We start from the raw sequence: 25,825 nt of genomic DNA on the forward strand, positions 1-25,825 counted from the left end.
ACTTGCAAATACTATCTGAACAGCTGAATCTTTAATTCAGTAGAATTGCCCATATTAGAGGTATCTTTCTTGTAACTAGTTTAATTCCATGCACTTTACATCAGAGACAAGCTAGGTTTATGGTGGAATCTCTTCGTTAACCCAGAAACCTTTGACCATGAGTCCTAAGATTGTTTTTGTGTAGATTTCAGCCATCTGCAGAAATGAATCTTTTCATTCTGATACAGTTTTTCTTAATCCTGCAAACTATATTGTATTACCCGCTAAGTATATTGCTAAATACAATATAAAGTATATTGTATTACCCACTAAGCCAAAATGTCAGACAGTAAGTAAAAACATTTTTTACGCGTCTGTTCTGCTGCTGAGTAAATTGGACCTCTTACTCATTAGGTTTGAAAGGGTAGAGGTTGTTTCCCCTAGTTGTGGAATCTAGAACACAGAGGCACAGTTTCAGGGTCAGGGGCCGATCATTTAGGACCGAGATGAGGAGAAATTACTCACTCAATGGGCTCTGAGTCTTTGAAGTTCTCTACCCTAGACAAATATGGATGCTCCATTATTGTTAAGGCTGAGATGGATGGAGTTGTTTTTATCACCCAGGGAAACAATGATCATAGATCATAGAATTTACAGTTCAGAAGGAGGCCATTCGGTCCATAGCGTCTGCACCGGCCCTTACAGAGAGCACCCTACTCAAGCCCACGTATCTACCCTATCCACACAACTCAGTAACCCCCACTTAACCTTTTTGGACACTAAGGGCAATTTAGCATGGCCGATCCACCTAACCCGCACATCTTTGGACTGTGGGAGGAAACCGGAGCACCCGGAGGAAACTCACGCAGACATGGAGAGAAGGTGCAGACTCGGTACAGACAGTGACCCCGCCGTGAATTGAACCTGGGACCCTGGAGCTGTGAAGCAACTGTGCTAAGCCATCATGCTACCGTGCTGCCACACGATGGGAAAGAAAAGTGTAATTGAGGCAAAAGATCAGTCATGATCTTATCGAAACGTCAGATACTGAGGGGGCTTGACAGGTTAGATGGTGAAGGGATATTTCCTCTTTTAGAGTTACCTAGAACAAGGGGCCCTGTTTTAAAATAAGATGTTTCTCATTTAAAACTGAATTGAGGAACCTCTTCTCTCAAAGGATCACTAGTCTTTGAAATTCACTTCTACAGAGATCATTGCAAGTTGGGTCATTGAATATATTGCCTAATTGCCATTTTTAGAAGCCATTTCTTGACTGCAGCTGCCAAATTGAACAGCTAATTGGGTGTTGAGCAGTTAGACGCCTGGCACTAGGCTGCAGTGTTGGGAAAGGGAAATAGGAGTGCACTGTGCATGGACATAGAGGGGGCTGGGGACCTCGGGAATATCTGGGAAGGAGAAAAGTAAGATTGCAAGGAGGTCTTGTGAGATCTGAACAAGACAGACCGAACACAAGGGGATGTTCAGGAGATTGCTGAGAGAAAGCACTTGAAGTATGGCGAGCAAGAGATTGTGGGCTGGGGAAGGGCAATCTGGAGGATATCAGATTGTTGGGGGTGGGAGCCCAATTGATGGGGTAGTTACTGAGGCAGCTTTCAGGGCTGAGGGAAAGTACTTTGGCTCCTCCTAGCCCACAAGAAATGCTGGAAATGCACCAATCAGCAGTCCTCGCTTTCTTTAGCTTCCAGTCTTCCCAAATTCTGAGAAATCACAGGGAAACATTCTTCAATATTTGAAGCCTGTTTCAACTTCCCAGCCACCTGTGTCGGGAAGGTTAACTCTCTGTGGGCTCAAATATCAAGAATGGCCATTTGGGCAAATCATCAACCGCACAAGGGATTAGTAATTTCAGGTGTGTGGAGGGGGTGCATGAACTGATAAAAGAAAAAAACGCTTCTGTATTATTTGAAAACAATTTTTTTTCGTTTCATTCCTCAATTATGAAATAAGCTAATTAAAGATGATTCATAATCAAATACTAAAGTCCACACCAGTTTTGACCAATGTGTGGTATTAACTGAAATGAGCAGCATAAAATCAGTTATGAAATGAAAATCGCTTATTGTCACAAGTAGGCTTCAAATGAAGTTACTGTGAAAAGCCCCTAGTCGCCACATTCCGGCACCTGTTCGGGGAGGCTGGTATGGGAATTGAACTGTGCTGCTGGCCTGCCTTGGTCAGCTTTCAAAGCCAGCGATTTAGCCCTGTGCTAAACCAGCCCCGTATTCCCCTCTTTAATAACTTGATCAATCCTTTTTAAAAAAAAAAAAAATTCTCTTTCCCCACTTCTCATCCAATTCTGTCTGATGCATGCACCCTTTATGATTGACATGATAGCTCAGAAACCTGCCGCTACCATCACTGATGATAAGCTGCCATACTCAGTTATGTGTGTGATTAGATGTCTGATTTCCCCTACGCACCCCCACCCCCCAATCTCCCTTGAGTGTTAGAGAAAAAAAATCACCATATGATAAATTGTAAGCTTATACCCAGTTTCTGCTGTTCTGCACTGCCAGTCATGTTACTGTTTTCAAAAAATCTTCTTACTTCAATATTTTTGTTTGTTATTAATGAAGGAAATGATGATGATATCTGTCTTTTTGTTCCTGGCATCTCTTGTAGATCAACTTCATGTGTGGGTGGCGGAAATGAGTAAATGACAAACATAATTTTAAAAGATGACATTTTGTACAACTTATATAAGTAAGAATCTTCAATATTTTTAATAATTAGACTCTCTATTGGGGAAAAATTATAAGTCAGGATTAAGTATAATTGAAACATTTCTGTCAACTTGCCAGATCAATTTTAATTTGAAATAAAAACAGTGCTGGAAATACTCAGCTGGTTTGGCAGCATTTGTGGAGTGAGAAAGAGTGTTAACGTTTGAGTCGAATATGACTCTTCTCATTTTCATTTGATAGTATTCTAGTTCAGTACATATAAATACATTTTTGGTTTTAAAGATTGGCACAGAATATTTAAACCTGAAGCAGAACTACAATTTTTAAAAGTACATTGTTTTATCTATATTTATAAATATATATACACACACGTATTATTAAACTCGTAGAATTGAATCTGTTCAGTATTTCCATTCTTTGCTCTCTTATCTCTTATTCAAAAATAATTTTAAGATGGTTATTGAAAGAAATTTTAGTAATTTTTTTAAAAATTTCACCACGAAATGTACTTAAAATTAAGTAAAATACTTAAAATACATTAAAATGTCAGTTAATAATGCAAAGTTACTAAAAGCAACTGAAGATTATAATGATTAAACCCATGTGTTTTGAAGCATTTAACAATTAAACTCTTTATAAAAGAAATACTTGCATTCATATTGCATCTTTTATGACCTCCCAAAGCATTTTGCAGCCAATTATATAATTTTGAAATGTAATGTTTGAAACATGGCAGCCAATTTGTGCACAGCAAGCAGCTACAAGTGAGATAATGCTGGATCATTTTTTTCAGATATTGATTGAGGGATAAAAAAGTGGTTTGAACACCATGTTAACTCCCCTGACTTTATTAAAATCATATTGTCATAACCCCCACGAGGGGCCACGGGCAAACCATTGTTGATCTCCCCGTGGGACTTGTGGTGTACAAACTTACCTGGTAGGGAACGGATGCCACCCAGTTGGAGTTCGCTAAACCTACATATAAAGCTGGCCCAAACAGCTGTTGGTTATCCCAACAGTGTCTGGATTCGGAGAGAGTTACTGCCTCTGACAGTGAATTGTGCATAGTTCAATAATCCCTTGTTCCACTACCGCTGGCTTATCAGTTACTAAACGTATCATGGAATCTTTTACATTAATATGGGAGAGTACATCGGGCCTCAGTTTAACATCTCATCCAGAAGACGCCACCTCCACAGCACAGCATGTCCCTCAGTATTGCCCTGAAGTGACAGCCTGGATTATAGCCCTGGGTGGAAATTTAACCCACAACCGTCTGACTCCACCAAGAGCATTATCCACTGTGCCATGGCTGACACAACTCAGCATGTTTATTGTAACCTTGTGCTAAAAGTATTTTAAGATAGAAATTATAGTTTGTTCTAATACCAGCAGTTATCAGACAATAAGCTCAGTGAAGATTAGTGAACACTGTTTTCTTGGAAGAACATAAGCAATAGGAGATAATGTTGGCCATTCAGTCCCTTCAGCCTGCTCTGTGATTTAATAAGATCATGGTTGATCTGATTGTGGCCTCAACTCCACTTTCCTGCTTGCCCCTCATAACCTTTGACTTGTCAATCAAAAAATCTGTGTAACTCGACTTTGAATACGTTCAATGACCTAACCTCTGCTCCTCGATGAGAAAGAGAATTCTAAATACTAACAACGTTCTGAGAGAAGTTATTCCTCCTTTTCTCCATCTTAAATGAGAAGCCCCCTTATTTTGAAATGGTGCCCCCTAATTCTAGATTCCCCTACGAGAGGAAATATCCTTTCAGCATCGACCTTGTCAAGCCTCTCATAATCTTTTATAAGATCACCAACTCTCATTCTTCTTAGCTCCAACCTACTCAACCTTTCCTCATAATGCAAAGCCCTCATTCCAGGAATCAACCCAATGAACCTTCACTGAACTACTTCAAATGCAAGTATGATCAAAGAAGGATCAGTTCTTCATCCTATAGTGGTGAGGTTTTCCATTTATAATCCTAATGAAACCAAACGTGAAGATTATTTCCAATATTCACTTATCAAAATCAATCAGTAACTCTGTCTAATTTAAATACAGCTTACACAGTTGTGGGCTTTAGTGAAGGTCATGTTATAAAGGGAATATGTTATGTCATTACCTCAGGGAGCCTGCAAATGACACTAGGTTAAAATTGAATTTTGTTATACTGTTTTCTGGGCGGAAATTTTAGAGGGCCAACCTAACATATCAAACAAAATTGGAAACTGATAATGAATATTAGATTGAGCATTATAAAGACATCCTGAGAGGGTGCCTAAATCAGGCATTTGAAACTTGGAATATGCTAATAAAGGGCCTGGTGCCTGTTTTCGATCTATCCCAGAAATATATTTACCCTGAGCGGTTCTCCAGTTTCTAGAGACTAGCCGGCAGCCGGAAACTGAAGGAGACCAGAAAGGCAAGCTGATTCTGAACGCATGACTGGCGCTAGCAACTTGCTCAATAAAATAAAAACAATTTGGAGGACCAATTTTGGGTGGCCCTTGGACCAATCTCTTCTGCCTTCTGAAATACGTGTGGCATTTGGTTTGCACCCAAACCAATTTATCACCCGTTTGTATCAGAAGCTATGCTGAATTGGCCAGTCGTAAGGCTCTTTTTATCGTTCAGTTAAAGATGTTCTAATCTAGGGCACCTTTATGGTATCATTAGGCTGTTTTCCAGTTGAAAGGGGGGCTACGTGCAGCAATATTCTTTCACAAGCTGTAACACATAAACAAAATAATGTTTTGGAGAGCAACCTTTGAAGAATGAACATTAGTGCTTGCATGCTCTTTACTGACATTTCTCTCTCATGCTTTTAATCTATTTGTACTATAGACCATATTTAAGCTAAATATTTGGATGCCATGTCAACCATCTTGAAATATGCTGATGTCTTTCAGACGTACAGATACCACAGTTTAAGGGAAATTTCTAGAATTTGGGACAAAACATGCATAAATGTTTGTAATTGTGTTTATGAGGTATATTTTCCTCTGTGTGTAATGTAAATACCAAATTATTTTACCAAACTGGCTTATAAACAAATGACGGATTTTTCATTTACAAGGAGATACTGTTGACGTGTATGAAACTTTAGTCAGGCCACACTTGGAGCATTGTGTACAATTCCAGGCGCCTAATTTAAGAAGGAAATAACAGTATTGGGAAATGGACACTGTAGATTCACGAGGATGTCGCCAGGGATTAGGGATTGCAATGATGAAAAGAAACATGAAAAGTTGGAGTTGTGTTTCTGGTTGTAAGATGGTGAAGATCTTTAAAGTTATGACAATGTAAATAGTGATTGTTTTGGTGACTGGTCATTGGGACTGAACAAGAATCATAGAATGTACAGTAGGACGCCATTCGGCCCACTGAGACTGCACCGGCCCTTGGAAAGAGCACCCTACTTAAGCCCATGCCTCCACCCTATCCCTGTAACATAGTAACCTCACCTAACCTTTTGGACACCAAGGGCAATTTAGCATGGCCAATCCACCTTGGGAGGAAACCAGAGCACCCGGAGGAAATCCACGCAGACACGGGGAGAAAGTGCAAACTCCACACAGTCACCCGAGGCCGGAATTGAACCTGGGACCCTGCCGAGTTGTGAGGCAGCAGTGCTAACCACTGTGCCACCGTTCTGCATGACTTTAAGATAATCACATAAATAATTATATTAAATAATTTAAAAAGAGGTTAGAAACAGTTTATTTACTGGGTGATGAGAAAGTAAGAGTATATGGTGAACAAACATGAGAGGTTAGTTTGGAATAAATGGCTCATGAAGTGAAAATCTTAGTAGAGTTTATGGGTCAATTGTTACGGAAGAAGTTTAAGCCACTTTACCTGTAAATGGGTGTATGCAGTTAAGCTGTCTGTACAAAGACTTACTGCTTCATTCCCACTTGATTCCTGCCCACTGTCATCCTAACAAGCCCATTTCTTAGCCAGTCAAGGAACCCATCTGACACAGGCCACGTAATACATTCACATCAAGACCCTCCAATTTCATTAGATTGCCAGTGACATTTTCCTAGCCTGCTGAATGGTCTGCCATGAATACCACTCACTAAGCATAAACTGCCAGCAAAGTACGTCAAAAAGTTTCCTTATTGAGACCAAGAGGGGCAAAAGTGCTTTGCTGGTCTCTGTAACGAAAGTCTACACCTCCACTGCCCTAGGGTCCCTTCTCTTTTCATGTATAAAATGCATCTTGGGAAACCTTCCCACCCAGTGATTCTCACTTGCCTGAAACCAATCAGCTGCCTCTTACCATCCATTTTAGACAAACATCTGGCCAAGGATATGCAAATAAAGTCCATGAGTTAACATAGCTCAAGTTTCAAAAAGTGCCAAGTAGGTTGTGAGCTGCATTCCCCACCACTGAAAGAAGAACTGATACTTACAAGAAAACTCCTTCTAGCATGCTCGGTGATTCAGTCAGGCACAGACCCTTTTAACTGACTCTCTACATGGGCTGTTAACTTCGAAGCTGGTCCTTGCAAAGATGTGAATCAGAGATGATCGATGGGATTTTATGTGTCCCCTGAGGCATGTTTCGCAGTGGCGGGTATCCTCCATGGAACTGTTCACTGGAAGAAAGGGGGCATCGCTGTGTGGCTTACTGAAGGGTTCTGACATTACTCATGGTATCATTCTCACAGTCCATGGTGGAGTAGTGGGGGAAGTGTAGAAGTGGCAGCAGAAGGAGGTTCAGCAACGTATGCTTATGTCTTTGGAGGAGAAGGAAGTAGGGGTTGGCAAAGGCTTACGAGTGCCAGGGCTACAGATGTTGCAGGGCTTAGCAAAGCGAGATGTGAGTACGAGTTCTGCTGGAACAGCTCTGGTCAAATCATTGTTTTTTTCAGCATTGTTGCCAGCTCCTAAACTTAATTTTAATGGGACTGTTTGCCTTGGTACCTTTTTTTCATCTCAAAAATCTTTCCTCCTGAACTCCTGCACAAGGATCTCCATGACACCATCTGAAAATCTTGGGGCCTTACAGCCCCCCCCCCCTCCCCCAACCCTCCAATTAATCTCTTTTTAACTCACTGTAAAATAGCATTGAGTTTTGGAATGATGGGAATTGTTATTTTCATGCATCCTCTGAAGAAAATAAAGGTCTTGATAATACAATAAAATCCAAAAGAAAGATACTTGCATGACCATCAGAGGTAGAATTCCTCATGCTAGCCAATGAGGATTGACATTCTTTTCACAGCTGCCAGCTTGAAGGAATTACTGGAACGTGTTAAAAGTATTGAATTATCTGGAGAGGCAGCAACCTGGAGCCAGTTTAATATCAATCATCAGTAATCATTGAAATGGATTGAGAAAAACAAAAAATAATTCATGCCCTACATTAATCTACTAAGTTGAGCCAATAAATTAACTTTTCTCCTATATTGCTCAGCCCGATTTGCTATACATGGGATAAAGATTTATGCAAATACAACCTCTCTTAGAATTGTAGCTTTCATTGCTTCAGATGCCAAAGCCTTAACTTTGATCAAAATACTTTTAGATGAATGAGGTGACGCAGCATCCAGAAGTACCAAATCACCTAAAGGAGTGTATTTTCCAGTGGAAGTATTACTTTGGGATATGTAATACTTTGGGATTTAGATCTCCTATTTATATTGCAGAGTGTATTCCACAGCATTTGCAGCAACAAACGAACCACAGCACATGCACAGACTTGTGTCCAGACCCTTGTTTGAAAGTCATCATTCAAAACTCTATTTCCTCGGCTCCAGAGTTTGATAGCTGATCTCTATTATTGACCTGAAAAGTTGGTGGTTAGTGATCTACTCGATATTAGAATCCCAAAGTATTACACATCTTGAAATAATGCTATACAGGTACGAACCCCTTATTCGGCATCCCAAAATCCAGGAAAACTGATAACATTCAAAGCTGACACCCTGGGTAGCAATTTGAATAAAACACATTTATTTTTCATTCGTATCCAATTTTTTTTCCCAATTAAGGGGCGATTTAGCATGGCCAATCCACCTACCCTGCATATCTTTTTGGGTTGTGGGGGTGAGACCCATGCAGACATGTGGGAGAATGTGCAAACTCCACATGGACAGTGACCCAGGGCCGGGATCGAACTGCGGTCCTCAGCCCCGTGAGGCAGCAGGGCTAACCACTGCGCCACCGCACCGCCCTTCCATACTTTATTCTAAGTATTCTAAATACATGCTAGGCCTGGGACCTAAAATCCCCAAATATGGCACATGTCCGGTCCAGAACGTCCTGGATACGGGGCTGATTATACAAAATGCAGCATTAGTTACTCAGATTGGGAAATCTTAAAATGAAAGCATGAAATGTTGTCTGTGTGGCAACCCCTTAAAACTGATTGTTCAGTTTGTATTTCAATACTTAAATGTCTGTGTCTTGTTTCTACAAAAATAATGGTATGATGAAAATTTGCTGATAAAAATTTGCGAAGCGAACAGTATATGAAACGGATAGTTACTAAAGGTTGGTTTCACATTAAGGCAAAGGAAAATCCAGGAGGAGTATTCTACCCAATCTACTAGACTTAGTAATGGACAGCTGCAAACATGTAGATCTGAGTTACTACATTGTAAACAGTTAGGCTCCACAACTTTGAACTGACCTAAATCTACCCGATTCTGGGAAAACATGCGGCTGGCTAAGCACACAATTTCCCTTTCAAGGCTGACGCTTTGGCAGCTGGCGTTTTGAAAGGGGCCTTCCTTTGAGCAGACTGAGCATCCACCTGATTCATACAATGGGCCCTGTAATTATGCATATGTGACCCTGATTTTGTGTGTGGAAAGAAGAAAAATAAAGACAAGAGTTGCTCATTTCTTTTTGGGTGATGTGCAGTTCAATCAAGAAAGCTTGGATACCTAAATTATATTCAGTGAAGGGAGAGACTTGCATGTCTTTCATGGTCTCAGGACATCACGATGCATTTTACAGGAAATGTAGTACTTTTGAAGTGTAGTCACTATTGTAATGCTGGAAACGTGACAGCCAATTTTCACACAGCAAGTTCCCAAAAGAACACGGTGATAATGACCAGATAATCTATTTCTTATGCCCAGGACACCAAGAATAATTCCCTTGATCTTCTTCCAAATAGTTCTAAGGGGTCTTCCATATTTACTTCAGAGAGTAGTCAGGGGCTTGGTTTAACATCTCATTTGAGAGGAGGCACCTCTGAAAATGCAGCACCCCCTCATTACTGCACTGGGGTGTCAGCATAAATGTGTTCAATCACTTGAGCCCACGCCCCCTGACTCAGAGGCGAGAGTACTACCCACTGAGCCACGGCTCACACCGAAAACATGAAGCACTTAACTGGGGAAAAATAGGTGAGGTAAAAGTTTCTTTGGCTCAATTGGGGGGGGGGGGGGGGGGAGTTTGAATGTAAAACCCAACAATTCGAAATAAAATTCAGAAAGTAATGCTGTGGATTTAAGATTAAATAATGTTGAGCATATCCAGCATCTTTAATCTTCATTGAAATGTTTACATTTTTTGTGATCGTGCAAGATCAGTAAAAGGAATGACCGCTTTTAGCTTTTACCCTGGAAATGGTTAATAAAATCTGATTAAACAAAATTTAAGTTATATTATCTTTTTCCTCTAATTTATGTGAGATACCTAAAGGATGTGTGGGGGCGAGCGGTTGGATTTAAAAGAAGTGACACAACCGCAAACATGATAATCCAGTTGTGTTAAGTTCTTGCCTCGTTCACCACTCTGCAAGATACCAGATAATGATGTCACATGACATTATTGGGTTCTGAGCTCTTACTGTGGTACGTTAAGATTATTTGGCATCTGTTCAGCATTGAGTCGGTGCAGACTCGAAGGGCCAAATGGCCTCCTTCCGCTCTGTAGGGATTCTATGAAGAACTTTTCAACATAAGTCAGCTATTTGCATGTCCTATTCAGGAAAAAAAAACTTTAACGTTGAAAAAAATACTTGCATACACTGTACCACATTGTAACATAATTGCCTGCATCGCAATGACATCTCGATGCAAAATGCACATTCTTTTAAATGTCCATTTTTATTCTATTGTACTCTCACATAAACCACTCACACAGTGCTTTTATTTTATTTTTTTTGTATAAATTTAGAGTACCCAATTAATTTGTACCAAATTAAGGGGCAATTTAGCATGGTCAATCCACCTAACCTGCACATCTTTGGGTTGTAAGGGTGAAACCCACGCAGACACTGGGAGAATGTGCAAACTCCACATGGACAGTGACCCAGAGCCGGGATCGAATCTGGGACCTCAGCGCCGTGAGGCAGCAGGGCTAACCACTACGCCACCGTGCTGCCCTCCACAGTGCTTTTGTTGCTAACTTTTGGTTGGTTCTTAATTTGGCTCTGTTTAATCACGTTTGCTCAAGAGTCGCCAGGTATCTTTCGACACCGCCACAAGGTTCAGAACCGAATACTGATCAATGACTCGATACACCAGTTAGTAAGTTCAAAAGCAATGCTCATTTATTTACACACAGTCAAATCTACTCATGCATAAACGCTACAAACTAAACTACCACTATTACTAAGGCCTATACTTAGCTTCGGGTGCCCACTCAGTCAGAGGAACAATGGCTGTTGCTCGGTTCTGAGGCTGCTGGGTTGAGCTGTTTACAGGGTAGCAACTAGGAGTGTCTATCTCGTAGCGTACGTTGACTTGGGACTTACTTGGCCTGATGCAGCAGCTAGGCTGGTCTCTTCGGTGAGAGCCAAAGCCAAAGGAGGAAGATTCTCCCTTGGGTGATACCTCTTATTCTGCAAAGGGCTTTGCACTCTTTTGGGCGGGCCTTGAACTTGGCCTCAACTAATTGGGTCTTTCCCAATCATCTGTATCAATTTTCCTCCAGTAGAGGTGTCCTGGTGACTGTCCGTCTGCTTTGTCTTAGCTTCTTCTGGCGCCGGAGAGTCTGTCCCAACATTGTGTATCTAAATGTTTCCCTTTTGTCCCCGGAGATGGCTCATTAGTATGTAAATCGTTTGGTAGTTTCTGTCCTGTCTGAGTGTTTAAGGTTCTAATCAACGACAGAGCTTGCCCCAGCTTGTTTCTTAGCATTGTCCAATTTTCCCTGCATTCTTTGCGGGTGTCCATTTTGTAATCGGGAGGGGGCCATCCCAGATGGCTACACTCCCTCCTTGTGATCCTCAACGCGAAGCGTGAAGGATCACATTACCATGGTGTCTTCATCCTCTGATCCCCGGGGCACCCATGCTTCGGCTCTACACTGTCCTATCCTATGCAACACAATTTTACCTGAACCATTTTAAATACATTCATTATCAAAGGATCCTACGGGCCGCTATGACATTAATACATGCATTACAGAAAAATAAAAAACTGGAACCTCTAACTATTCTCAATAAACTATCCTCATTTAAACAATCCAAAAATACAAACAATCCAAAAATAATCTATACATCTTAAACTGTACAAAATAGCAGCACACAAATTTCCCTGGCCTGGCAGTCAGACGCAGAGGTTTACATCTCTTTATTCCATAGAATGCATTAAACAAAATGGATGCTCTTTAATCCGTCCCAAATGGGGGACCTAAATCGGTGTACCGGGGTGCGAGAGCTCTGTTTCGCCATTTCCTGACTGTAAACGTTTGCATGACACTACAAATTATCGCCAGCACTAAGAGTGCTTCGACTACATATGAGAGTGAGTACCAGGTGATAAACTTATCACACCAGGTCGGGGTATTGCAAGCTGTCGCTGGGCTAGTTATCTCGGGGTTCCGTGTATTACAGGGGTCAGAGTCATTTACGGTTTGTGTGGCAGGGGTCAGGGGGGGGTAGTGTCCGCGCGCAACTGAAGGGATCCCGCTAAGATCCATGTGAACACGAAGGCTGGCTTCATCTTTTTCGGACTTCTTCTTTGTCTTCCTCTGGGCTTCCTGGGTTTCTGGAGTTCTGTGAACACAAGCATAATTTCTGTTATTATCTTGCTTAAGATCTCGTATGTCTGTCTGCCTGTCCTTTACTGCCAATTTCCCTTTATAATTGGTCACCATCTGTGACTCTCTCATTTTTTTAATAAAAACGAATATTTGGACAAGACATCTAAGAAAATACTGCCGTACTGCGAGCCCTCTCGCAGCCTGTGTGATTTACCATCCCAGTGTTTGAGGATGTAAATAGCATAGGGAACCAACCTAGGGGTTGCCAAAACCAAACAAAAGAATTTTGAACGTAACAAGCCAAAATGGGGTGTGTATGGGCCATGGCGGGTAAGAAATGGGTGGAATCCCCGGGTAGGACGGTGATCAATGCCGTATGTGCTCTACCCGAGGGTAGCTGACTAGAGGGGCGTCCTCAGCTAGGGCGGGGACCAAGGCCGTTTCTCCACTGCCTGAGCAACCGGCAAGAACGGGTAAGAATGTGGTTGTCGTGGGGGGCTGCCTCTCGGATTAGGAGAGCAACTATGAGTCGTGGTCTGTCGACAAACTAGTTCCTCTGGGACTTCCGGGTGCGGCGATGACCAGCTGAGTCGCACGTTTCGGCAGCTCCCTGTGAAACGGACTTTTGGGCTCTTGATAGGAGCCCCAACGGCAATTTTGACGGCTAAAAACACTGTGCGGTAAACCAGAAGGGAATCCCCCCTGGATACGGATGGAAAAAGGAGGAGAGAGTGGCCAGATTGCAGTGGATCCTTTAGAACAGCGGCAAGGAAGGCAAGCAAAAACCAAGATGGCGGCGGAAGGTGGCAGTTTAACATGGGGCCCTGAACAACAAGAGTTCTTGAAATGCTGTGTGGAAGAGATCAAAAAGGAAATGAAGAAAGAGCTGTTGGCCCCGATACTACAGGCGATCGAAGGGCTAAAGGAGGAACAAAAGACCCAGGAGCGGGAGCTTCGGGTCGTGAAGGCAAAGGCAGCCGAGAATGAGGACGATATACAGGGCCTGGTGGTGAAGACGGAGACGCAGGAGGCACATCAGAAACGATGTGTGGAAAGGTTGGAGGCACTGGAAAACAACGCAAGGAGGAACAACCTGAGGATTCTTGGTCTTCCTGAAGGTGTGGAGGGAGCGGACGTCGGGGCATATGTGAGCACGATGCTGCACTCGTTAATGGGAACGGAGGCCCCGGCGGGTCCGTTGGAGGTGGAGGGAGCATACCGAGTGATGGCGCGAGGACCGAGAGCAGGAGAAATTCCCAGAGCCATAGTGGTGAGATTCCTCCGTTTTAAGGATAGAGAAATGGTCCTTAGATGGGCGAAGAAAACTCGGAGCAGTAAATGGGAGAACGCGGTGATCCGCGTTTATCAAGACTGGAGTGCGGAGGTGGCGAGAAGGAGGGCGAGCTTTAATCGGGCCAAGGCGGTGCTTCATAAAAAGAAGATACAATTTGGAATGCTGCAACCGGCAAGACTGTGGGTCACATATCGAGGGAGGCACCACTACTTTGAGACGGCGGATGAAGCGTGGACTTTTATTGTGGAAGAAAAACTGGAATGAGCGGGTTATTAAAAAGAACGTTCGAACAAAGTGGTGGGGCGAATGTGGGGGGCAAAGAGGGGTTTTATGTACTAATCCTGCGATGTGGTAACTTTTCTCTCTCCCACAGGTGGTGATGGGGGGAGGAGGGGAGGTGGAGGAGATGGGGCGTTGGCCATTGGGGGGGGGCCAAGGGAGAAGCGCGGGCTTGGTTCCCGCGCTATGATAATCATGGCGGGAATAGAGAAGCAGGAAGGAGGGGGCGTCGCACGGTGCGAGCCGAGGTCACGGGGGGAAGCCGAGGTCAGCCAGAGTTTGCTGACTTCTGGGAGCAACATGGGGGGAGTAATTACGCGAGCGGGGGATCTAGCGGGGGGGGGTGGGAGGGGGGAATTACTGGGTTGCTGCTGCTGGGGAGAGGGGGGAGCTGGTATGGGAGAGGATGGGCGGGGGGGCACCGCCTGGGGGAGATACAGCTGCGTGGGAACCGGGTGAGGAGCTGGAAAAAGGTGATGGCTAATCGACAAGGGGGGGGGGTAGGAAGCCCCCCAACTCGGCTGATCACGTGGAACGTGAGAGGGCTGAACGGGCCGATAAAGAGGGCACGGGTACTCGCACACCTTAAGAAACTTAAGGCAGATGTGGTTATGTTACAGGAAATGCACCTGAAACTGATAGACCAGGTTAGGCTACGCAAAGGATGGGTGGGGCAGGTGTTCCATTCGGGGCTAGATGCGAAAAACAGGGGGGTGGCTATATTAGTGGGGAAGCGGGTAATGTTCGAGGCAAAGACTATAGTGGCGGATAACGGGGGCAGATACGTGATGGTGAGTGGCAAACTACAGGGGGAGACAGTGGTTTTGGTAAACGTATATGCCCCGAACTGGGATGATGCCAATTTTATGAGGCGGATGCTAGGACGCATTCCGGACCTAGAGATGGGAAAGCTGATAATGGGGGGAGATTTTAATATGGTGTTGGAACCAGGGCTGGATAGGTCGAAGTCCAGGACTGGAAGGAGGCCGGCAGCAGCCAAGGTACTTAAAGATTTTATGGAGCAGATGGGAGGTGTAGACCCGTGGAGATTTAGCAGACCTAGGAGTAAGGAGTTCTCGTTTTTCTCCTATGTCCATAAAGTCTACTCGCGAATAGACTTTTTTGTGCTGGGAAGAGAGTTGATCCCGAAGGTGAGGGGAACGGAGTATACGGCTATAGCCATTTCGGATCACGCTCCACACTGGGTAGACTTGGAGATAGGGGAGGAAACAGGAGGGCGCCCACCCTGGAGAATGGACATGGGACTAATGGCAGATGAGGGGGTGTGTCTAAGGGTGAGGGGGTGCATTGAAAAGTACTTGGAACTCAATGATAATGGGGAGGTCCAGGTGGGAGTGGTCTGGGAGGCGTTGAAGGCGGTGGTTAGAGGGGAGCTGATATCAATAAGGGCACATAAAGGGAAGCAGGAGAGTAAGGAACGGGAGCGGTTGCTGCAAGAACTTTTGAGGGTGGACAGACAATATGCGGAAGCACCGGAGGAGGGACTGTACAGGGAAAGGCAAAGGCTACATGTAGAATTTGACTTGCTGACTACGGGCACTGCAGAGGCACAATGGAGGAAGGCACAGGGTGTACAGTACGAATATGGGGAGAAGGCGAGCAGGTTGCTGGCACACCAATTGAGGAAAAGGGGAGCAGCGAGGGAAATAGGGGGAGTGAGGGATGAGGAAGGAGAGATGGAGCGGGGAGCGGAGAGAGTGAATGGAGTGTTCAAGACATTTTATAAAAAATTATATGAAGCTCAACCCCCGGATGGGAGGGAGAGAATGATGGGCTTCTTGGATCGGCTGGAATTTCCCAAGGTGGAAGAGCAGGAAAGGGTGGGACTGGGAGCACAGATCGAGGTAGAAGAAGTGGTGAAAGGAATTAGGAGCATGCAGGCGGGAAAGGCCCCGGGACCGGATGGATTCCCAGTCGAATTCTATAGAAAATATGTGGACTTGCTCGCCCCGGTACTGACGAGGACCTTTAATGAGGCAAAGGAAAGGGGACAACTGCCCCCGACTATGTCTGAAGCAACGATATCGCTTCTCTTAAAGAAGGAAAAGGACCCGCTACAATGCGGGTCCTATAGACCTATTTCCCTCCTAAATGTAGATGCCAAGATCCTGGCCAAGGTAATGGCAATGAGAATAGAGGAATGTGTCCCGGGGGTGGTCCACGAGGACCAAACTGGGTTTGTGAAGGGGAGACAGCTGAACACGAATATACGGAGGTTGTTAGGGGTAATGATGATGGCCCCACCAGAGGGAGAAACGGAGATAGTAGTGGCGATGGATGCCGAGAAAGCATTTGATAGAGTGGAGTGGGATTATTTGTGGGAGGTGTTGAGGAGATTTGGTTTTGGAGAGGGGTATGTTAGATGGGTGCAGCTGTTGTATAGGGCCCCAGTGGCGAGCGTGGTCACGAATGGACGGGGATCTGCATATTTTCGGCTCCATAGAGGGACAAGGCAGGGATGCCCTCTGTCCCCATTATTGTTTGCACTGGCGATTGAGCCCCTGGCGATAGCGTTGAGGGGTTCCAAGAAGTGGAGGGGAGTACTTAGGGGAGGAGAAGAGCACCGGGTATCTTTGTATGCGGACGATTTGCTACTATACGTGGCGGACCCGGCGGAGGGGATGCCAGAAATAATGCGGATACTTGGGGAGTTTGGGGATTTTTCAGGGTATAAATTGAACATGGGGAAAAGTGAGTTGTTTGTGGTGCATCCAGGGGAGCAGAGTAGAGAAATAGAGGACCTACCGTTGAGGAAGGTAACAAGGGACTTTCGTTACCTGGGGATCCAGATAGCTAAGAATTGGGGCACATTGCATTGGTTAAATTTAACGTGGTTGGTGGAACAGATGGAGGAGGATTTCAAGAGATGGGATATGGTATCCCTGTCAATGGCAGGGAGGGTGCAGGCGGTTAAGATGGTGGTCCTCCCGAGATTCCTCTTTGTGTTTCAGTGCCTCCCGGTGGTGATCACGAAGGCTTTTTTTAAAAGGATTGAAAAGAGCATCATGGGTTTTGTGTGGGCCGGGAAGACCCCGAGAGTGAGGAAGGGATTCTTACAGCGTAGCAGGGATAGGGGGGGGCTGGCACTACCGAGCCTAAGTGAGTATTATTGGGCTGCTAATATTTCAATGGTGAGTAAGTGGATGGGAGAGGAGGAGGGAGCGGCGTGGAAGAGATTAGAGAGGGCGTCCTGTAGGGGGACTAGCCTACAGGCTATGGTGACAGCCCCATTGCCGTTCTCACCGAGGAACTACACCACAAGCCCGGTGGTGGTGGCTACACTGAAGATTTGGGGACAGTGGAGACGGCATAGGGGAAAGACTGGAGCCTTGGGGGGGTCCCCGATAAGAAACAACCATAGGTTTGCCCCGGGGGGAATGGATGGGGGATATGGAATGTGGCAAAGAGCAGGAATAACGTAACTGAAAGATCTGTTTGTGGATGGGAAGTTCGCGAGTCTGGGAGCGCTGACCGAGAAATATGGGTTGCCCCAAGGGAATGCATTCAGGTATATGCATCTGAGGGCTTTTGCGAGGCAACAGGTGAGGGAATTCCCGCAGCTCCCGACACAAGAGGTGCAGGACAGAGTGATCTCAAAGACATGGGTGGGGGATGGTAAGGTGGCAGATATATATAGGGAAATGAGGGACGAAGGGGAGACTATGGTAGATGAACTAAAAGGGAAATGGGAAGAAGAGCTGGGGGAGGAGATCGAGGAGGGGCTGTGGGCAAATGCCCTAAGCAGGGTAAACTCGTCGTCCTAGTGTGCCAGGCTAAGCCTGATTCAGTTTAAGGTATTACACAGGGCACATATGACTGGAGCACGGCTCAGTAAATTTTTTGGGGTGGAGGATAGGTGTGCGAGGTGCTCGAGAAGCCCAGCGAATCATACCCATATGTTTTGGTCATGCCCGGCACTACAGGGGTTTTGGATGGGGGTGACAAAGGTGCTTTCAAAAGTAGTAGGAGTCCGGATCGAACCAAGCTGGGGGTTGGCTATATTTGGGGTTGCACAAGAGCCGGGAGTGCAGGAGGCGAGAGAGGCCGATGTTTTGGCCTTTGCGTCCCTAGTAGCCCGGCGCAGGATATTGCTAATGTGGAAAGAAGCCAAGCCCCCGGGGGTGGAGACCTGGATAAATGACATGGCGGGGTTTATAAAGCTAGAGCGGATTAAGTTCGTCCTAAGGGGGTCGGCTCAAGGGTTCACCAGGCGGTGGCAACCGTTCGTCGAATACCTCGCAGAAAGATAGACGGAATGGGAAAAAGAAGGCAGCAGCAGCAGCCCAGGATCGGGGGGGGGGCGGTGGAGGAGGAACCAGAAGGACTCTCAGGGTTGTTAATATATACTGTATAGTATGTATAGGTCGTTGCTACAGATAATTATATATTGGACTGTTAAATTATATTTTTGGAGAGTGTTACTTGTGACAAGGCAGTTGCCAATTAGGGCTAGTTTTCATTTTTGTTATTTATTATTTATTCAATTTTTTTTTTTGGTTTATAAAATAGGTCATTGTTATTTATGTTGTTATAATATTGTGTAAAGGATGCACAATGTACTGTGTTGGTTGACCAAAAATTTTCAATAAAATATTAAATTTAAAAAAAAACTAGTTCCTCTGAACTATTGTCTGGGGACAAACTTGTACCTTTAACAAGTGTCTGGGGACTAGTTCCTCTAACAGCCAGGGGGCATCAAAGGAGTGGTGACGTGGGTCCGTAAAAACTTTCGGGTTTACGACCAGCACTTAACGTTAACACTAACGAACAAACATTCAACAACCATGTTGCAGATTCCATCAGAAAGGACACCGTATCTCTCCATCGGTTCCTTTTTTCTCCATCATCTGGACACCTCACTGCTCAATAGCGAACAGGGCTGCAAAGGGATTCGTTTGGAGGGAGTCAGATTCATAGTCATCATCTTCTCCCGGCTGCCAAACTCTTGTCTGCAGTAACCGTGCTAAAGATGCTTGGGGCGAATTGGGGTCCATCTCATTCCGGATGAGCCTGAACGAATTGTCTTGGTGCCAGAATCGTTTGTCGAGGTTGGAGCTACTATGCTTCAATCCGTAATCGTCGGGCGGTGGGTCTGGGTCAGGGGCTTTAATATAAGTGATCTCAAATGGGTCAGTAGAATCATGCTCGGATTCGCTGGGAGTGGGGCCTGGTGCAGGGGTGTAGTCGTAACGTGGTGTCCTGTGGCTGTCATCGTGATCGCTATCACTGTCGCTGCTGGTTGAAGGAAGGGAGAGGTGGAGTCGTGCCTCTGGGGGCGGAGTTGAAGTTGTGTCTGAGGACGGGCTGGAGTGGTTGGGGGAGGGTAGGAATACGTCATCTGCGGGCGGGGAGTGCTCATCTGCTACTGCGAGCAGGATGTGGTGTGTGTGGTTATTCTGTGAGCTGTAAGCCTTGAGCTGGTTTATATGAAACCACGCAGACTTACCATCGGGATAGGTTATTTTGTATACTGAGGGGCTGACTTTGTCCAAAATGGAGTACGGTCCGGAACATTTTGGGGCGAGGAATGAACTGGGGTTGTAAAGGGAAAGCATGACTTGTTGCCCCACTTTGTTTTATGCCAACGAATACACAGCAGTGCCTTAATCCTTGCATGTTCCCCATCGAATAATAGGGTGGAATTCTCCGTTCCAGCGGCTAAGTGGCGGTGCCAATGGAGAATTTGCAGGGTGGTTCACAACAGGAAAATCGTCTCAAACCTCTCACCGATTCCAGTACCGGTGAACATGGCGCTGGCCATGCTGGAACCCTAATGCCGCCCATCCCGACCCCACAGCCCACACCCCACCACTCTCCCCAGCCCGAGCAGAAACCCCCCGCCCAGCGACATGGATCCCGGACGAGTGTGGCGGCACTGGACACTGTCCATACCTCATGCGGCCCGCACCATCGGGAACTCGTCCCATGGGGGTGGCAGAGCATCACGCGTGGGTGGCTGATGATGCACCAACGGACTTGCGACTACGCACGGCAGAGCATCGCGAACCAGCATCAAACCGGCGCCTGCCCCGATTCCGGCGTCGGAACCTATTCTCCGCCCGATCGCCGATCCTGGTTTCGCCATCAGGCTAGGGAGAATCCAGCCCATGATGTTTGCTCATGTCAACAACATGCAGCTCCAGGGAATTTGCAGAAAAATGCAATTTGTGCAATGTGCACAGGTCTACTCTGTATTTGTTTGATAGATATAACAAAACTAAAATATAGGATTTTTCTGAAGTTCGCATTATGCAATTTTATATAGAAACTCAGGACATAAGAAGACTTTATGATGTGTACATTGTCATGCTTATTCTATATATGACATGAACCACATTTAAAATAGACTGATAATATTCTGAAATTAATATTGTCAATTTTACGATACTGAGCTGATAAGATACTGAATAACCTTACAAGTCCAATAAGTAGTTGACTAACTCTTAGATAGATTATATCTGTTTTCTCAGTTGTAGTTTTATTTTGTTTTCCTCTTGTTTATCTGCCCTTTTCTTCTCAGGCGAAATGAAGAAGTGACCCATATCAAGATCCAGAATACAGGAGACTATTATGACCTGTATGGAGGAGAAAAATGTGCAACATTAGCAGAACTGGTTCAGTATTACACAGAGCAACAAGGTCTCCTACGGGAGAAGAATGGAGACATAATAGAACTGAAATATCCTCTGAACTGCCAAGATCCAACATCTGAAAGGTATTTACTTTTCTCCCTGTACCTCTCAGCTCTTCTGTTTGAAAGAGTTGCCAGCCAATCTATTTAAGATCTTTGCCATTATTCTTCCTATAATGAATTGCAGTGAGCAGTCTGAGTTGCCCCTTTATACTCTTTATTTGATCATGGGCGTGTGTGTTGCTGCCAAGGTCATCGTACATTGCCAATCCCTAATTTCCCTTGAGAAGGTGGTGGTGAGTAGCCTTTTGGAATTTCAGCAGTCTATGTGATGTAGTTGCTCTCACAGAACAGTAGGTAGAGACTTCCAAAATTTTGACCCAGTGATAAAGGAACGGCAGTACGTTTCCAAGTCAGGATAGTATATGACTTGGAGGGAAACTTGATGTGTGTTGTGTCCCTATGTGTTCCCGTACCAGCCTCCCCGAACAGACGCCGGAATGTGGCGACTAGGGGCTTTTCACAGTAACTTCATTCGAAGCCTACTTGTGACAATAAGCGATTTTCATTCATTCATTTCATATGTGGCTGCTGACTTTGTATTTTTAGGCAGCAGAGGTCACAGGTTTGGAAGGTGTCGTTGAAGAAGTGTTGCTGCAGTGCATATTGTAGATAGTACATACCGCAGCCACTGTATGCAAGTGGCGGAGGGTATGAGAGAGAAGCAAGAATGTTTCACCACCAACTCGGGTTTAAAATAAGCACCCTAATCAATCATGGGTGATATTGGTGACTGTTGTGATAATCCTAATGAAGGGAGTCAGAGAACTCCTAAGAAATATAAACACCAGGCAATCGATCAAGAATCCATATGCAGTTTAACCAAGGTCAGGAAAGTAGTTGACAATAACTATGTAAGAGTTCACCCTTGGAGATGAGATACTTATCAATGAGAATATATTTGGCAACATTGCCATTGATTGATACACTGAAACCATGCAGGGGGTTTGTTTAATCAATTGCCTTCAAACAACCCCATGCCATCACCTGTTTTGCATATCCCTCAAAGTTGTATTTCACCCACTGATTCATAGCTGAAATTGTAACTGATTATTATTTTTACAAAGCATTGAGCAAAGAATAGGATCAATTGGCACTTATACTATGGGTGCGTCCTGATGTCATTTTGTAAATATTAAGATGTTTTTAGTCTTGATTTTAACTCCCAAGAACCTGCCCATAACTGGTAAGATTTTGGACAAGTGTTCCAAGAAAGTAGTTTTTTTTTACAAATTCTCCCTTGTGGGCCAGGATGAGTAGCAGCACTCCTCTGGGGCTTGCAATGAATTCTTGAACTGCCCATACCTATCTATTTACCTTAGTGTCAGAGAATATTCCCACAAGTAACTGCTTTCTGGCACCCAGAACATTGCTCCGCCCATTTTGGCCAGGCAGTGATTATTGCGGATATTTGGCCGGGAAGACCCCCTCAACATCAAAATGAGGCTTGAGATTTAAAATGGTCCAAACTTCAACTCAACGCAGACGCACAAGCTTGATGCTTGCTCTGCACATCCTGTACTGCACTGGTGTCTCAAAGTGTATGTTCTTGAGGAATCTTTAAAACATAACATGGAACATACAGTGCAGAAGGAGGTCATTCGGCCCATCGAGTCTGCACCGACCCACTTAAGCTCTCACTTCCACCCTATCCCTGTAACCCAATAACCCCTCCTAATCTTTTTGGTCACTAAGGGCAATTTATAATGGCCAATCCACCTAACCTGCACGTCTTTGGAATGGATTCAGTTTCTGGAATGTTAAGGGATAGCTTCCTCCAAGAATGCAGTTTCATGGTCATCATATTGGTTACCACAAGAAATGCAGCAATGCATTTTAACATTTTTGGAGATTTCTAGTTACATCAGTGGCCGATTGTCACAAACGACACCAATAGCGCTCATTTTGCTGAAATCACTCACGGGCCGCTTTAATTACTTCTCCAGGAATAGTATGTGATACTGTACATGTGTTCACAAGTTTATAGAGAATGGGAAGGATACAGGGATCATAGAATCTCTACAGTGCAGAAGGAGGCCATTCATTCAATCGAGTCTGCACAGACCCTCTGAAAGAGCACTCCACCCAATTCCACCTCAATGTCTTATAACCACTTAACCTAACCTACACATCCCTGGACACTAAGGAGCAATTTAGCTAATCCACCTAACCTGCACATCTTGGGAGTATGGGAGGAAACTGAAGCACCTGAAGGAAACCCACGCAGATATGGGGAGAATGTGCAAACTCCACACGGACAGTCACCCAAGGCCAGAATTGAATCTGGGTCCCTGGCACTGTGAGGCAGCAGTGCTACCACTGTGCCACCATGCCATCCCGGTTGTCCCCCGTTGTCATCGTTAATATCATCTGTTTTCAGGTGGTATCACGGACATCTATCAGGTAAAGACGCTGAAAAACTTCTGACAGATAAAGGAAAACCTGGAAGTTTCCTGGTGCGTGAAAGTCTCAGTAAACCAGGGGATTTTGTTCTATCAGTATTAACTAATGAAGAAAAGGTTGAAAATGGAGATCGCAAACCAAGAGTTACACATGTGATGATTCGGTATCAGGTGGGTTGATCAGATTGGTCGTAAATATTTAATACTATATGATGGAAATTTTTAATTTGCTATTCTTCAGCTAATGAAAAGTGCTTTGAAATGTAGTCTAATTTTATTACAAGTTTAAAAATTATTTGCCAGTTGGTAAGGTAAGATAAAGTTGCCATAGTCCCATTTGACCATGGATTGCTTCACCCCTTTGAGGGGGAGTGGCGTTTTAACCTGAGGATCACCACACCTTGGGAGGGGCAGCGTTGAATAACCTCAGCTGGTTCGGGAATTGAATCCGCACTGCTGGCCAAAGTCTCCAAGGCGAAGGGGATAGATCCCAATGCCTTGGTTACCCACTGAACTGCATATTAGAGTGAGACTAGCTGTCTCACTCTAATATACAGATTTGCCAAAAAGTAATGCTGCCCACAATGGGCGGGCTTCACATCGCAAGATTGCATTAGATCTCGCGAGACATGGTGAGCTGGATAGATCCTGGGAACGGGGTCTCCCAGCATTTACCAGCCATGTTGCGCCGCGGTGCACTGCTTTTCGGACGCAGCAGGGCCAATAGATCGCACCCCATAGTTACTTTAAAGCCATTGCTTGCTTAAGGAGAATATTATTCTCCTTTCTCCCAAATGTATACCCAACAATAAACAATAATTAGTAACGAATGCAATGTCAATCCCCATATCAATAACAACGATCCCATCCTCCCACCAAACCCCCAAACATTAGCCCGCATGTTAACATAAAAACATAAACAAATGACTAAAAGGAATCAGGAATCACCCACAGTCACCATTATCACATACAGTCCCACTCCCCCCAACCCTCCCAGCACCTCCTAATGTTCAATGTAATCCAATTCTCGAAAGTGCATGATGAATAATGCCCATGAGTTGTAGAACCCCTTCATCCTTGCCCTCAGTTAAAATTTGACCTTTTCAAGAGTCAAGAATTCCAGCAGGTCCCTCGCCACACCAGGGCACAGGGTGGAGAGGTTGATCTAATCATTAAAGTTATGATGAAAGAAGTTTATGGAATAACAGATGTGCTGTAACACAAGAATAGTTTCTGGCTGAAGGTCACGATGATAAAATCTGAAACTGTTGAGAGTCAGTTTCCAAGCAGTTCATGTAAGTTCTCAGTACACTGAAATTGTTTTACTACCCATTGTTCACCAATTCCCACAAGTGTTACTGAAATTATAAAATCTGAAATATTCCCCATATTCAACCAGTAAAGTGAATTTGAATATCACTGATGATCCAGTCACATGGTTCATGAAACTTAACTGACTGACATTATCAATTTCTCCTTCAAAAAAAAACTGAAAACCGTAAACAAGAGATCGTTGGTAAGTGAATGAAGGGGTTCGTGTTTGGAGCAATATAGGAGGCAAGTTGTTTATATGACATTTGAAAATGCACTCACTCATCTTGGCCACCCACGTGAGGTCATTGAATTTCTAACAGCATTGCATCCAGGCTCCCTGGGCTACATTGCAGGCATTAGCCACAACGGCTATCTGTTCCCACCCTTTTGCAGTGTTAACTGGAGAATCTTTATGGATAAAGGATCTCTCTCTTCCTTTTGACCTCCTACACAAAGGCCTCCATTGCTGTGACATAGAACTTTGGAGCACACACTTTACCATGTAGATCTTCCAGTGTTCTTCCTGCTCGCACACTTTCCCACTGCCACTGCCAGCACCTGCTCCAATCAAATGCCCCTCCCCTTTAAGAAGTAGAGGCTGGCTTTAAATAGTGCAGGTAGGCTTTAAATGGTGCCAATCTCTCTCATGCTCCGGCATGCAGCCATCCATTTATGCACTTAGTGCTGGATGCACAATTTAATCACGGCAATGAACAGAGTCCATCCAAAGTTTGCATGCTACCTGCATCAGGAGGAAGGGGCCCAAGTTAATTGTGCATCATGATGTCCAGCCTTGTCTTTGGGCCTTTACTGAATTTTGACAGCCCATGTATTATACAACCAGCTCCTTCATATTAAATTTGCCATATCCCCCTCTATAAAATCTAAGAGAGCATATTGAGTTTCAAACCTCTCTGCATATTTATATTCTATATTTCAAGGGCAGCACGGTAGCATTGTGGATAGCACAATTGCTTCACAGCTCCAGGGTCCCAGGTTCGATTCCGGCTTGGGTCACTGTCTGTGCGGAGTCTGCACATCCTCCCCGTGTGTGCGTGGGTTTCCTCCGGGTTCTCTGGTTTCCTCCCACAGTCCAAAGATGTGCAGGTTAGGTGGATTGGCCATGTTAAATTGTCCTTAGTGTCCAAAATTGCCCTTAGTGTTGGTTGGGGT

The 25,825-nt window shown here is 44.7% G+C and overlaps 1 protein-coding gene across 2 annotated transcripts in view; it reads left to right on the forward strand.

Annotated features, from left to right (window-relative positions):
- The window catches only part of ptpn11b (protein tyrosine phosphatase non-receptor type 11b), a 223,764-nt gene that overhangs the window by 142,715 nt on the left and 55,224 nt on the right, over positions 1-25,825 (forward strand). For both annotated transcript variants that reach the window (XM_072477979.1, XM_072477981.1), the window contains exons 3-4: positions 20,766-20,960; positions 23,317-23,509. In XM_072477979.1, coding sequence (XP_072334080.1) covers positions 20,766-20,960; positions 23,317-23,509 — 388 coding nt within the window. The remainder of the gene's footprint in view (positions 1-20,765; positions 20,961-23,316; positions 23,510-25,825) is intronic.

This window comes from Scyliorhinus torazame, chromosome 16, assembly GCF_047496885.1.
Source record: "Scyliorhinus torazame isolate Kashiwa2021f chromosome 16, sScyTor2.1, whole genome shotgun sequence".
Classification (NCBI taxonomy): Eukaryota; Metazoa; Chordata; class Chondrichthyes; order Carcharhiniformes; family Scyliorhinidae; genus Scyliorhinus; species Scyliorhinus torazame.